The 14949-nt window shown below is 39.3% G+C and overlaps 1 protein-coding gene across 3 annotated transcripts in view; it reads right to left on the bottom strand.

The window, feature by feature from the left end:
- Positions 1-14693, bottom strand: part of MYOZ2 (myozenin 2) — a 100170-nt gene extending 85477 nt beyond the window's left edge. Inside the window, exons 1-3 of one of the 3 annotated variants that reach the window (XM_056565814.1) lie at positions 14489-14693; positions 12164-12194; positions 5809-5895 (exon numbers count right to left, since the gene is read on the bottom strand). In XM_056565814.1, the coding sequence (XP_056421789.1) occupies positions 5809-5895; positions 12164-12194; positions 14489-14566 (196 nt within the window). In that variant the 5' untranslated portion in view covers positions 14567-14693. Of the gene's footprint in view, positions 1-5808; positions 5913-11007; positions 11121-12163; positions 12195-14466 lie in introns of those variants that run through there. The other 2 variants (XM_056565796.1, XM_056565806.1) reach the window with 2 other exon arrangements.
- Between the last annotated feature and the right edge of the window lie 256 nt (positions 14694-14949).

Here is a 14949-nt window from a genome sequence, read left to right as displayed (position 1 = left end):
ATTTTAGACCTCTTTAGGTGCTGTTCTGGTGCTGGAGTGCTGGTGAATAGACCTGTTTTCTGGCCATGTTGGCTTGAGTTATCCTTCTTGATTTCAGCACTGGGAGGATATTTTAGACTTCTTCAGGTGCTGTTCTGGTGCTGGTGATTAGACCTGCATTCTGGCCATGTTGGCTTGATGTTCACTATGTCTGTCTGAGCACATATCCTGAATTTGAACCATGATTATCTGTCCTGTTTGATATATAGATTTTAGCCTGCTTTGTTTTAGTACATTTGTTGTGTTTTAGTATTTGTGTATGTTCGTCCTGCATTTGCTTTGTGTTGCCTTAGTCTGTATTCACACTGTGCGTTATGTCAGTCCTGTTTTTGACCTTGTTTGATCCTGCAACTCAGAGGATAGAATCCTGTTCTGAGCCTTCAGGTAATCCGTCTATTTACGAGTGAGTGAGTCTTGTGCCTGTACCCGTGTTTGCTTGTATTTAGGATTTTTGTTTACTCCTAGGCCAGTATCCTGATCACTCGGTGGAGAGTGCCCGCTGGCTAGGAGCCTATTTGGCTCCCCTGCATCTCCTGGTTTTGTCAGCTGTAAATTTATCCCCAAATCTAGTCTTGTTGATATTATTATATCTGCCAATTATCTTGATTTCCGGTTTCTGAACTGTATGTTAGTATGCTCTATCCTGCCTTCATTGTGCTTATATATCTGTTTGCTGGTTCCATTATGTTCCTGATCTCTTTTCCAAATTTGTATAGTTCTGTTTGTTTTGGTGACTTTGACGCCAATGCACTTTAGCACAAGGAAGGGATTGGCTCCAAGTTGTCGATCCCTCATTTATGGTGGATGGGCAAGTAGGCAGGGAGAGTGGTTTATAGGGACAGCTTTAGGGCTCACCTCTCCCGCTCACCCCCCCCCCCCCCCCATCCTTGTTCATAACAATCATAGCACACAGTAAGTTGTGGATGTGTGCCCATGTTCTTTTTCTCTTTTTTGCGTAACAGTTTCACCAACATGCCCATTAAAGGGGTACTCTGGAGGAAATTAAAATAAATCTAATTAACTGGTGCCATAAAGTTATACAGATTTGCAAATTATTTCTATTTAAAAATGTTTATCCTGCCTGTACTTTTCAGCTGCTGTATACTACAGAGAAAGTTGTGTAGTTCTTTCCAGTCTGACCACAGTCAGGAACTGTCCAGAGCTGGAGCAAATCCCCATAATAAACAGTTCCTGACACAGACAGATGTGGCAGCAGAGAGCACTGTGGTCAGACTGGAAAGAAATACACAACTTCCTCTGTAGTATACAGCAGCTGATTAGTACTTAAAATATTAAGATTTTTAAATAGAAGTAATTCACAAATCTGTTTAACTTTCTGGCACAATTTTATTTAAAAAAAAAACATTTTCTTTCCTCTGGTGTACCCTTTTAAGAACCTCAAGTTCATTTGTTTAGCCAATATAGCAGAAATGCATCATCAGGGTGCTGCTGTATGTTTGTATTTGTCTGCTTTTGTAATGCATTCACAAAAAATGTAAAGCTGTCCTTTATATCAGTTTGTTTGAGATGCTGCCGCAAACAGTATTGGAATCTCAAGTCTACAAAATAATATAGAATTTAGATTATTTTTTAATACTGATCACAGTTCTTCGCTATATAGAGAAACAAATATTTCAAATAACTCTAAACCCTACACCCTTAGAGACCACCCATACATATTTTTATAGCAATCACTAGGGTTTTGAGCTAGGGTGCCTGGACTGACTTTGGGCTGCGTTGGGATTAATCCTGGAAATTAAACCTTTTACAGGCCATGGTCAAATCATGACTACATAGTAGAAGCAATCAGTGGGGCTCTCTGACCCCATCTGCAGCCCAGTGACACGATAGCCGGGGGCCGATGAGTTTCCATGGCAGCTGGGGGCTTTCTACATATTTGGCATTACCACGTCTGTGGAGACCCAAACTATAAAAATATATTTTTTTTATCCTGTGTGGTGAACGCTGTAAAAAACATTCATGCATTTGCAAAAATGGCAGTATTTTGCTAATTTGAGTCCCAAAAAATTGAAAAGATAGCAATCAAAATTCACATGTAACTAAAAAGTTATTCAAACCACAAGTTTCTACACAAAAAAACACATTTAGGGGATACGGCAGCAAGCCGGCCTCTGCTGAATCCCCACCGCACCAGTCCACACATGTGCTGCGCCCGTGTTGCACTCCATTTATTTGAATAAGCCACACAGAGTCAGATAGTGACATTGGTTGGCTCATTTTTGGACATTATCCGGTTTTGTTGCCATTCTGAAAACCATGGTCTGCCACGGTTTCGGTTCAGCAACAAAACCTAACACAGTCCAAAAATGAGCCAAACGGAGTCACTAGCTCACACCGTCCATCTCATTCAAATGAATGGTCGTGTGGCACGGGTCCGGCGGGGATATGGGGGCGGCTGTTTTTTTTTTTATTCTCCTGCTGGATCCGGCTGCCATATTTATAAAACGTGATGTAAATTCACCCTTACTGGGTTGAACATCTGGCTTGAAGTAGTTCAAAAGTCTCTCAGTTCCCACCTGTTGACTTCTCCCCACCCCCTAACTTGACCTTTCTTGTCTTTTCCTGTTTGTCTTTCTACCTGTTAGTAAATGGTTAATATATGACATTTAAGTTTTTATAATGTGGATTTATTTGTTATTATTGCCTAGAGTCTCAATAAGCATAATCTCGCTCTTGGCATATGTATAACTAGCTCTGCCTTGCCTATATGTCCCCTAGGTTATACTTTTGGCAAATGCTTAGATTGATTTACTTATTGATTTGATTTCTTATTCTCATTTGTTCCCCTGGTTTTCTTGTTGACTGCATAGTGTTATTCCTCTATTGTCATATATGTTTATTTGACGCAACCTTCATTTTGACTGGTTCATATTCTTAAAAATGTAATACAAATTACAATAAAAAAACAAAAACAAAAAAATGACAATGAAAAAATTATAGGGCAATGTTGACCATATGATAATTAGCACTATCTTTCTGCAATGAAGCCAGCATGGCATTTCTTTATCTAGAAAACTAGAAACAATTGTACAATCATATTTTTGGGAGATGAGCTATCTATCCTTGAATACAAATGTAACAGAAGGTGTTTCTGGCATCAAGGCAATGACCCTGACCGCCCATCAGTCTATGAGAAAGTTGAAGCAGAAGAAATATTTCAAACCTTAATCAAACTAAAATGTCACATTAGCATGTCATTCCAAAAAAGGTCTAATTCTTCTCCATTATCTATACAGCGGGTGAAATAAGTATTGAACATGTCACCATTTTTCTCACTAAATATATATTTCCAAAAGTGCTGTTGACATAAAAATTTCCACCAGATATTGGAGACAAACCAAGTATGTAATATATACATTCAAAGAAACAAAAACAAATAAGCTCAGAATTTAAGTTATGTGTAATAATGTGAAATGACACTGGGAGAAAGTATTGAACACATGAAGAATGGGAGGTGCAAAAGGGCATGGAAATCCAAGACAACAGCTGAAATATATCAGTAATTAAAAAGGATTCCAGCCCCATGTCAGTGCAAATTAATATCAGCTGGTTCAGTCTCAACTGATGGCCTACAATAAGGTCTCACAAGACCCATCTCATGATAGGTGAAAACAAAGAGCTGTCTCATGACCTTCACAACCTAATTGTTGAAAAACATAACAACGGCATTGGTTACAGGTGCATTTCTAAGCTTCTGAATGTTCCAGTGAGCACTGTTGGGCTATAATACATAAGGGGAAAGACAATCATTTTACCATAAATTTGCCTCGACCAGTTGCTCCTCGCAAGATATCTGACAGAGGAGTGAAAAGAATAATGAGAAGAGTTGTCCAACAGCCAAAGACCACGTGTGGAGAGCATAAAAAAAAAAACTGGAAATAGCAGGCACTGTTGTCTCAAGAAACAGTATTTAGTGAGAAAAATGTTCAATACTTATTTCACCCGCTGTAAGTTAAAGTAGTTCTATATATAGGACTCTACCAAAATATCCCCAAGCTTTTCTTTCTGCAGCTCCTATGCAGATTATATGTGCCTCAAGAAACAAACCCTGTATAGTTCGGCTCCGCAGGTGCTCGACATCTTACCAATGGTGGGTTCACACTGTAATTATGTCTTAATTTAACATATACATTTATTCACTTAAAATGGGGGGGGGGTGTATATATATATATATATATATATATATAGAGAGAGAGAGAGAGAGAGAGAGAGAGAGAGAGAGAGAGAGAAGAGAGAGAGAGAGAGAGAGATGTTGTTGTATGCCATACACCAGAATCTGTTTTCTATTGACAGTAAAATAGAGACAAAAACGAAGTGTGAAACCGCTCTAAGGAGAAGGAAATATGATCAGACTACATCAGGTTTGTTTATAGTCTGAGACACATATATCTGGATATGAGCTGTGGACACAATATGGTAGGAGGCTTTTAACTGTCCTGTGCGAAAATGTGTTCCCTCTTAAAGGGTTACTCCTGTGGAAAACTATTTTTTTTAATCAACTGGTCCCAGAAAGTTAAACAGATTTGTAAATCACTTCTATAAAAAATTCTAAATCCTTCCAGGACTTTTTTGGGGCTGTATACTAAAGAGAAATCCAAAAAAAGAAATGCATTTCATCTGATGTCATGACCACAGTGCTCTCTGCTGACCTCCTGTCCATTTCAGGAACTGTCCAGAGCAGGAGAAAATGTCCATAGCAAACATATGCTGCTCTGGACAGTTCCTAAAATGTACAGCAGAGGTCAGCAGAGAGCACTGTGGTCATGAGTCATGACATCAGAGGAAATGCATTTCTTTTTTGGATTTCTCTGTAGTATACAGCCCCTAAAAAGTACTGGAAGGATTAAGATTTTTTAATAGAAGTGATTTACAAATCTGTTTAACTTTCTGGCACCAGTTGATTTAAAAAGAAAAAAAAAAAAAAAAAAGGTTCCACAGGAGTACCCCTTAAAATATGCAATACCATTTTCCTACTGGGTCCCTTTTTCTCAAAATGTGGAAACGTACAAATAAATAAATTTTGAGTTTAGCCTTTGTTTCGCCCTGATCTACTTACATTCGGATATTGTTACTATGGCTCATTTTCTGCTTCTCCGGGCACTGATCTCTGTTACGGTGAATACAGTATAGAATAAAACTGCTTATATGAAATGGTCTTAAATCATGTAATCTGTTATAGGCCACTAGGAGTGGATTACAACAGACTGTAAGCATAGCTTCAGGTGGACGCTAACCACTGACCCTACTGTCTGCATGTGGTTAGAGCCGGGAGTATATGGTTTCCCTCAACAACCCTCACCTTCCTTTCACCCCAAGCTGTAAACTGTGCTTTGCCTTTTACAGTAATAATGGACAATGTTTCTGAGTCACATGGATATAAAATAACACATTACCAGTTATTTCTGTATGCTATACATTCTATGTGTATTTTTTCTGTACTGTTTTGACTAAATTACAGTAATGGTGTTTGTTCTTTCACTCACGAGATCCCAACTATGAAGCTGTTTATAGTGTTAACCCTAAAGACAAAGATGAAAGTCAAGCCAAGTAGACTATCTGTCAGCTGTTACTCAGATTCATTCCATTACAGCAGTTGTTCATCTGAAAATAGATCTCGAACAGACAAGTACAAAAGGCTCAACTACCGAGGATGTGCGATATTCTTATAGATTATATATGGATGTTGGTTCAATGACAACTTATCCAATACTTTCTATTTGATATAAAGGGCATTGGACTCATTTGTACCGTTTCCCTGAATCTCCCTCATGATGGCTGAGGCTTGTGCGCGCCTTTCTTTCTGTAGGGCAGTGTGTGATAACATTGTCTTCTTTACTTCAGGTTACTGCAGGCTGTAAAAACAATAAAAGACAACATAAGTATGAACGATAGACACAAAACAACACAAAAAGGTAACAGCAACAGATCATACACACTATACATACATGTTCATGTAAACAAAATGACTTAAAGGGTTGTCCAGGATTTTAAAAAACGCTGCTCGTGTCCTCAGGTTGCTTCTGGTATTGCAGCTTGCCTCCATTAAAATGAACAGGATTGAGCTGCAGTACTACACACAGCCTGTGGACAGGAGTAGTGCTGTTTTTGCAAAAAAAAAACAGCATTTTTCCCACATCCTTTCCTCCGTATTTGTAAAACAGGCGGGAGAAAATAGGTCAACTACCTGATCCTTTTATTCTCTGGCAGCAGCTTACCCCCCCTCCCCCATCCCCCCATTAAAACACATGTATGCATACTTTGTATAGGTCTAAATTAGTGAATGGCTCACAGCTCAAATCCCACCAAGGACAACATCTGCAACAAGTTTATATGTTCCCCCTTTGTTTCCTCCAGGTACTCCAGTTTTTTTCCCCATACTTCAAAACATACTGGTGGTGAATCTAGATTGTGAGTCCCAGTGGGGACAAGGATTAATCTGAGTGTACAGTGCTGCGTAATCTGTGTGTGCTTTATAAATAAAGGGTTTTTATTATAATGTAATGCCCAAAAACCTTATTGTGAAATATTGTCTTGCAGTGTACTCCATATCAACAATGCTTATAAGAGGAAATTGCACTCTCTATATAGCATCTGCCAGGAATACTTAAAAGGTCTTTGTATGTTCTAAACTATAAATATATATATTTTTTTTATCTATTCTCTCCTACTGAGAATGAGGCTGAAGGCAGTGGGCAGGAAAATGCCTTTAAAACAATTGTTTTCCTTTAATAACAGAGCACATCTGTCCACATGTTACCATCTAAATATTACCCACTCCGTAAGGACTGCAGATGTTCAGGAAATGAATGTCAAAATTTTAGACAAAAATAGAATTGTTGGGCTACTGAGTGCTCCAAAGTACAGGACTTGACACTGTACTAATAATACACATTACATGAGATGAGTTTTGTGTTTAAATATCTCCAAAAATATAAGCAACAAAACAATTATCATTGATATCCTGTAAATAACACAATTATATACATTAGCTAAGTGGCTCACAAACTAATGAAGATCTTGGTGTGTCATTTTTAACACTATCTGTTCATTCTGAAAAGATTTGTACATACAGTAGCTAATGTTAGATATGCCTATGTTTATGCACATGGTAGGCTAATTACACTGTCTCAACAAACCTTTGGCCAGATATATGCAACTGTATGAATTGTCAGACAGTGATAGAAATGGATGTTGGGGATCCCAGTATTTCCCCAAAGTACCTGTCGTACGTGTATACCAGGTTCCAGGAAGCGCTCATCTCATCCAGGGAAAGCTGGGTGAGATATGGGAAATCAAGAAATAGTAAAAGTAAAGACTTAAAGGGAACCAATCAGCATATTTTAGCATATATAATGCTTGGCAATGGGTTATATATGCTAAAATCATTATCCTTACCATTCCCAGGTTGGATATTTGTGCCCCCAGGGATGGTGAAGATAACCCCTTAAGGACCCGGGCTTTTTCCATTTTTTCATTTTCAATTTTTCCTCCTTAACTTTAAAAAATCATAACTCTTAAAAATTTTCACCTAAAATTCTATATGATGGCTTATTTTTTGCGTCACTAATTCTTCTTTGTAATGACATTAGTCATTTTACCCAAAAATCTACGGTGAAACAGGAAAAAAAATCAATGTGTGACAAAATTGATGAAAAAACACTATTTTGTAAGTTTTGGGGGGCTTCCGTTTTTACGCAGTACATTTTTCGGCAAAAATGATACCTTATCTTTATTCTGTAGGTTCATAAGGTTAAAATGATACCCTACTTGTATAGGTTTGATTTTGTATCACTTCAGAAAAAAATCATGAATACATGCAGGAAAATTTATACGTTTAAAATGGTCATCTTCTGACCCCTATAACTTTTTTATTTTTCTGTGTTCAGGGTACTATGAGGGCTAATTTTTTGCGCCGTGATCTGAAGTTTTTAGCGGTACCATTTTTGTTCTGATCAGACATTTTGATCACTTTTTATTCACTTTTTTGTGGTATAAAAAGTGATCAAAAATGCGCTATTTTGGACTTTGGAATTTTTTTGCGCGTACGCCATTGAACGTGCGGTTTAAAAAGCGGTATATTTTTATAATTCGGACATTTCCGCACGTGGCGATACCACATATGTTTATTTTCATTTTTATTTACACTGTGTTTATTTTATTCTTGGAAATGCCGGGTGATTCAAACTTTTATTAGGGGAAGGGATAATTGAAAGGGTTAATGATTTTTGTACACTTTTCTTATGCAATATTATAGCTCCTATAGGGGGCTATAACATTGCATTAACTGATCTTTAACACTGATTGATTCATCTCCATAGGAATGGATCAATCAGTGTTTTCGGCGATTGAATGCTCAAGCCTGGATCTCAGGCTTGAAGCATTCATTCGGCGATCGGATGCCGCAATTATACCGCGGCGATCCCGAACAGCTCCCTGAGCTAACCGGCACTTTTTACTTTCACTTTTAGGGCTAAAGGGTTAATAGCGCGCTGCACCGTGATCAGTGCCGCGCCCTATTAGAGGCGGATCCCGGCTTCACTATGATGCTGGGCCCGCCGCGATATGATGCGGGGTCACCGTGTGACCCCGCGTTATATCGCAGGACCGGGACCCAGGACGTACTCATACGTCCTGGGTCCTTAAGAGGTTAAGTTATAAAGTCCCCCCCGGCCGCCCGGCAAGCAGTCCCCCGGCACAAATGTCCCCCGGCGATTGTGAGGATAATAATTTTTGCATATATATAACATTGCCAAGCATTATATATGCTAAAATATGCTGATTGGTTCTATTTAACTTGCTTTGTTAAGTCTTGTTATTGGGACTGGATTTTTATGGGATGAAAGACAGGTTCTCCATCCCCAGGGGCCACTCCAGGTTTTCAAACTAGCCCAGATCAGCATTGGTGCCAAAGACTCCTCAATGGGCTTTAACCCCTTAAGGACGCAGCCAGGGCTCAAGTCCTGGAGGAACGCGTGGGAACTGAGTTCCTGCACTATTTTCACAGCAGGAACATCGTTCCAATTAGCAGGACCAGTCCTTGAGAGAAAATCATGGGTGAGTTCCTATACTTTTTTCCCCAGGACTAAACCCCTGGACACAGCCCATTTGGGCCTTAAGGACGCAGACTATTTAATTTTTACGTTTTCGTTTTTTCCTCCTCGCCTTCAAAAAATCATAACTCTTTTATATTTTCATTCACAGACTAGTATGAGGGCTTATTTTTTGTGTGACCAGTTGTCCGTTGTAATGCCATCACTCAATTTACCATTAAATGTATGGTGAAACAAAAAAAATACTATTTGTGTGGTGAAATTAAAAAGAAAACCGTAATTTACAAATTTTGGAAGGTTTTGTTTTCCCGCCGTACAATTTACGGTAAAGATGACATGTGTTCTTTATTCTTTGGGTCAATACAATTAAAATGATACCCATGATAACATACTTTTCTATTACTGTTGCGCTTAAAACTTTTTAACCAAATTAGTACGTTTAAAATCCCCCTATTTTTAGACCTATAACTTTTTCATTTTTCCGTATAAGCGGCGGTATGAGGGCTCCTTTTTTGCGTTGTGATCTGTAATTTTTATTGATACCATATTTGCTTATATAGAACTTTTAATCCATTTTTTATAACATTTTTTGGGAATAAAATGTTATAAAAAAAACATCTATTTTGTATTTTTTTTATTTTTACGTTCACGCTGTTCACCGTACGGTATCATTAACATTTTATTTTAATATTTCAGATATTTACGCATGCGGCGATACCAAATATATATATAAAATATTTTTTTAACACTTTTTGGGGGTGAAATAGGGAAAATAGGACAATTTACGTATTTATTGGGGGAGGACGTTTTTCAAATTTTTTTAAACTTTTTTTAAAAACTTTTTTTACTTACATTTTTACACTCTAATAGTCCCCATAGGGGTCTATTCTCACTGGGTTGCTAATACTGTTCAGTGTTATGTATAGGACACAACACTGATCAGTATTATCGGTCATCTTCTGCTCTGGTCTGCGGGAAGGCAGATCAGAGCAGAAGACGCTGGGAAGGCAGCGGAGGCAGGTGAGGGGACCTCCGTCTGCCGTGCTGGATGATCGGATCGCTGCGGCAGTGCTGCGGGCGATCCGATCATCCATTTTAGTGACCGCGATGCTGCAGATGCCGTGATCTGTATTGATCACGGCATTTGAGGGGTTAATGGCAGACATCAGCGGGATCGCGGGTGTCCGCGATTACTGGCGGGTCCCTGACTGCGATCAGCAGCCGGGACCTGCCGTGCATGATCCGGGCATCGCTCCGATGCTCGCAGTTATGCTTAGGCTGTAAATGTATGTCCTGGTGCGTTAAGTACCCCCTCACCAGGACGTACATTAATGGCGCTCGTCGTTAAGGGGTTAACACTAGGGAAGAGTCAGTCTGTAATGGAGAATGTAAAGTTGGAGACCTGAGGTGTGCAGCCTCGAAGGGGACATTTACCTGGTATGAGTAACCCATTGTTGATAACTGTTTTTTTTTTTTTTTGTTGGTTGGTAGTAAGCCACCTGTATAGTTAGAGAAACTTTCTGTGTAGCTAGCATTGGCAAGCAGGATTTATTTAGTATTTTTTTTATGTCTAAAGCTAAAGGCTACAAGGTACAATATTTTGTTTAGTGCTGAAAAAAAAACATGTTTGAACTATATGTCTGTGTCACTGTCTCTGACTGCTGTTTTGCCGTTATTTGCCTGGAACTATGGGGCCAATCTCCCACAATATCTACAGTTGAATACATATGGCATACACTACTGTCGCAATACATTATAAAAAAAAATTGTCTTATGTATGGAAAAGTGAAGTTTTTCTGCTTACAGTTGTATTGAAAAGCGATGTTAAAGGGATATTTTAGTATAACATAATTCTTGCTGGGATCTGTGTAGAAATAAAACAAAGATTGATACTTACCTACCACAGACCCCCAAAGCTACCATTCCAGCTCTTTCTGGTCCCCCTGCATGCACATTGCTTATCCCTGCTTTTGAAATGACATGTTTTGGCAGAATCAGTCACTGACTGAGACAGGACATATCGGTGGCCAATGATTGGTTGAGGGGGCAGGCCTTTCTCAAACTCTTGTCTTGAAGCAGAGAGAAGCGATGAGCAGCAGGGGACCAGAAGTCACTGGAAAGGAGCTGCAGGGGACTGGGTTAGTAAGTATCACTTTTAAACCATCTCAAGCAACATATAAAAAATATTATTATACCAGAATACCACTTTAAACACATTTTTTAATGGAGTCATGACTGTGGCAACAGGACACCCTGTGAACATACACTATGTGCACATGTATTAGGCTAGTTAATATTTTGACAACTACATGTGTATTTGTGTAATGAGGGAAGGTGTTGCCTAAGGTGATAAACACCCTATATCAAGGTCTGCATAATTATTAGAAAGCTTCTTTTCCTAAGGAAAAACGGCACAAAGAACATAGTTAACTGACTCTGAAAAGTCAGAAATTTTAGAGGGATGCGGAAATTGATAAGATATTAAGGAGTGATCACAAAACCATCAAATGCTGTTGTTTCAAATAGTCAACAGGGATGCAAGAAACGTGGTAAGAATAAAAATGCTAATTAACTGCCAAAGATTTGAGAAGAATCAAATGTGAAGCCAGCAGGACCCCATTATCCTCAAGTGCTTTCATATTGTAGAAGTGCAACTTACCTGGAGTGGCCAACAGTACTCAGAGACATGGTCAAGGTAAGGAAGGCTAAAACCCAACCACCAATGAACAAGATACCTAAGCGGAAATACAAAGACTGGGCCAAGAAATACCTAAAGACACATTTTCAAAGGTTTTATGGACTGACGAAATTTGAGTGACTTTTGATGGTCCCGATGGATCGGCCTGTGGCTGGATCAGTAACAGACAGAGCTCCACAGAGTGCCAGCAAGGGGGAGGTGGGTACTGAAATTGGCTGGTATTATTAAAGATGAGCTAGTTGGACCTTTTCGGGTTAAAGATGACCTTAAAATCAACTTTCAAACCTACTGCCAGATTTAAGGAGACACTTTCTTTAAACAATGGTTCAGAACACCATACTTTTTTATGTAGGACTATGCTCCATTGCATGCCTCGAAGTACTCCACTTTGTGACTAGCCAGCAAGGGCCTTAAAGATGACGAAATTATGACATGGCCCCTTACTCACCTGACCTAAAGTCTGTTGAGAACTTGTGACCCTTCTTGAAAGGGAGATTTATGGTGGGAAAAGAAGTACACCACTCTCTGTACAGTGTATGTGAGGCTGTTGTTGCTGTTGCGCAAAAAGTTGTTTGTTAATAGATCAATAAACTTACAGACTCCAAGAATGAAAGGTTTATGACTGTTATTGAAAAAAGGGTGCCTATATTGGTCACAGTTTTTTTTATATGTCCCAAATGTTTATTTATCAATTTTGAGCTGTTTGTTTATTATTCTCCCTTTAATAGATAAATGTAAACATGTGAGATGGGAAATGTTTTTGTTTCTTTTTGTTGCATAGTAATTCTGCATACTAACAGTTGTCTTATAGATACTCTCCTAAGAAAGTCAAAACCTTACTTATATTTTCTTAAATATTCAGGTTACTAAAGTTATTTGATAATAAAATGTATCCTGAAAAAATACAACTGGCCTAATAATTGTGCACACAGTGTATGTCACAGATGTCACAGAGGTGCATTGAGGAGGTGTATGTTGAGATTTTTCATTTTGTATACAATGACATTGAAAAGATACATAAAATCTGTGAATCTTTGTAAATGGCAAACAATTGTACATGGGAGCCTGAAGAGATACATTGAGTCTATAAAGGGGTACTCCGCCCCTAGACATCTTATCCCCTATCCAAAGGATAGGGGATAAGATGTCAGATCGCAGGGGTCCTGCCGCTGGGGACCCCGGGGATCTCGGCTGCAGTACCCACCTGTTGCGGCTTCCGGCAGCGCTGGAGGCTCTCATCCTAACGCCTCACGACCACGGTGACGGGAGATCGTGACGTCACGACTCCGCCCCATGTGACGTCACACCCCGCCCCATCAATGCAAGTCTAGGGGAGGGGGCGTGATGGCTGTCACACCCCCTCCCATAGACTTGCATTGAGGGGGGGGGGGGCGTGATGTCACACAGGGGCGGTGTCGTGACGTCACGATCTCCCTTCACCGTGGTCGTGAGCCGAAGCCTCCAGCTTTTCCGGAAGCTGCAACAGGTGGGTGCTGCAGCCGAGATCCCGGGGGTCCCCAGCAGCGGGACCCCCACGATCTGACATCTTATCCCCTATCCTTTGGATAGGGGATAAGATGTCTAGGGGCGGAGTACTCCTTTAAGCATTGCAGGGGTTACTCTTTTTTATTTGCCTGCAGTTATATGTTTTGCAATAAGCTGATGTTTCAGTTGTTACATCGCATTATGTGATACAAGGCTTTGCCATTGCACATTGCAAAAAGATGCTTTGTATTTCTGTTCTAACAAACATGAGTCACACATTACATTTGTGCAGCCTCTGGAAAATAACAGCTGAATCCAATATACTGACAAAAATACAAAGCAAAACCTGTGGGAGTTAATCATTGTGATATTATGCATCATGATGTACCAAGTATGTTGATAGATACCGAGTGTGTGTGTGTTGTGTGTTCTCATGTCTCTGTGCAAGTGTTATCTATAAAGGAAAATGTATTCCACAAGAGCTAAACCATAGACCAGCAAGTAAAGGGTTACTTTATTAATTCTAGGTCTGGAATAAACTATAAACATCTTATTCTCAATCCGTTTAAACCAAAGCATTTAGCTACTTTACACAATCACGTGTCTTATAGCATTTCATAAATAGAACCTGGTATTCCTATTTAGAACAAGTAACTAAAGTGGTTGCTTAGCAACATAATCTTCATAACTGGCCGAGTTCGGAACAACTTATATAAACCATCAAAATCGCGGCGGTCTGCCCGCCATACAAATTCACCAAGATTAATACAGATTTGTTTTCACGTAAGGCAAAAGCCCATCATGGGGCAACCAGAATTAATACCAACATGCCAACTCCTAAATTGGGGGATTGGTAGAGAAATGATGACGATGCTAATAATAATAATGAGTGTGAAATATTATGTAAATATGATATAAATTATGTAAATGGGACATACACTTTCATGACAATCATATACAGATAAACTAGATCTGCCTAGTATTTCATTGACCTTCACATTTTCTATACTTATAGCCACAAGGTGTAACATCAACTCCATTGCCAAGTCAGAACAATGGTTAGAACCCTAACTTAACCGTTTCTTTGTACATCACTATAAGATTGTGCAAACCAGCGTAGCAGTCTCTAAACCAGATAAAAATATAAGTAATAGTGGAGGTGATAGTTCTTACCTGTGTTCTGCGGATGGAGAACGGCCAGGCAGTTTGAATGGATTGCTCCTACTGTGCTACAAGTGTGAATGACCTTCCTACTGCTGGACAGACTTTCCATGCATAGTAGCTGGTATGGAGGCAAACCGGGGGTCTCACGCACTCTACAAAGCCTGGCATCTCAATGACATCAACTGGCTAAATATAGATTTAACACTCCTGACTCTTACAACTTTTAAACTTAGCATAGATGAAAACTGAGCTAAAAATGTATTTATTTCTTTTATTCATTTGATATCATTTATTGCAACTGATAGGAGTAGGGGGGCAGAATCTGCTGTCCTATGGGTTATAGGAAAGATCAGAGTGTTTTACTGTGATAGACCCATGGCACTGTGCTATAACAATGTGCTGTGGTGTCACATGGTATTTCTCACTTTGGAGGTCATCTGTCAAATCTTTTTTTTCTTGTAATGCGAACTGCACTTGTGTGCTGGCAGTGCC

Source organism: Hyla sarda, chromosome 1, assembly GCF_029499605.1.
Source record: "Hyla sarda isolate aHylSar1 chromosome 1, aHylSar1.hap1, whole genome shotgun sequence".
In the NCBI taxonomy this organism is placed as follows: Eukaryota; Metazoa; Chordata; class Amphibia; order Anura; family Hylidae; genus Hyla; species Hyla sarda.
This window is presented reverse-complemented; position numbering and strand designations above follow the sequence as displayed.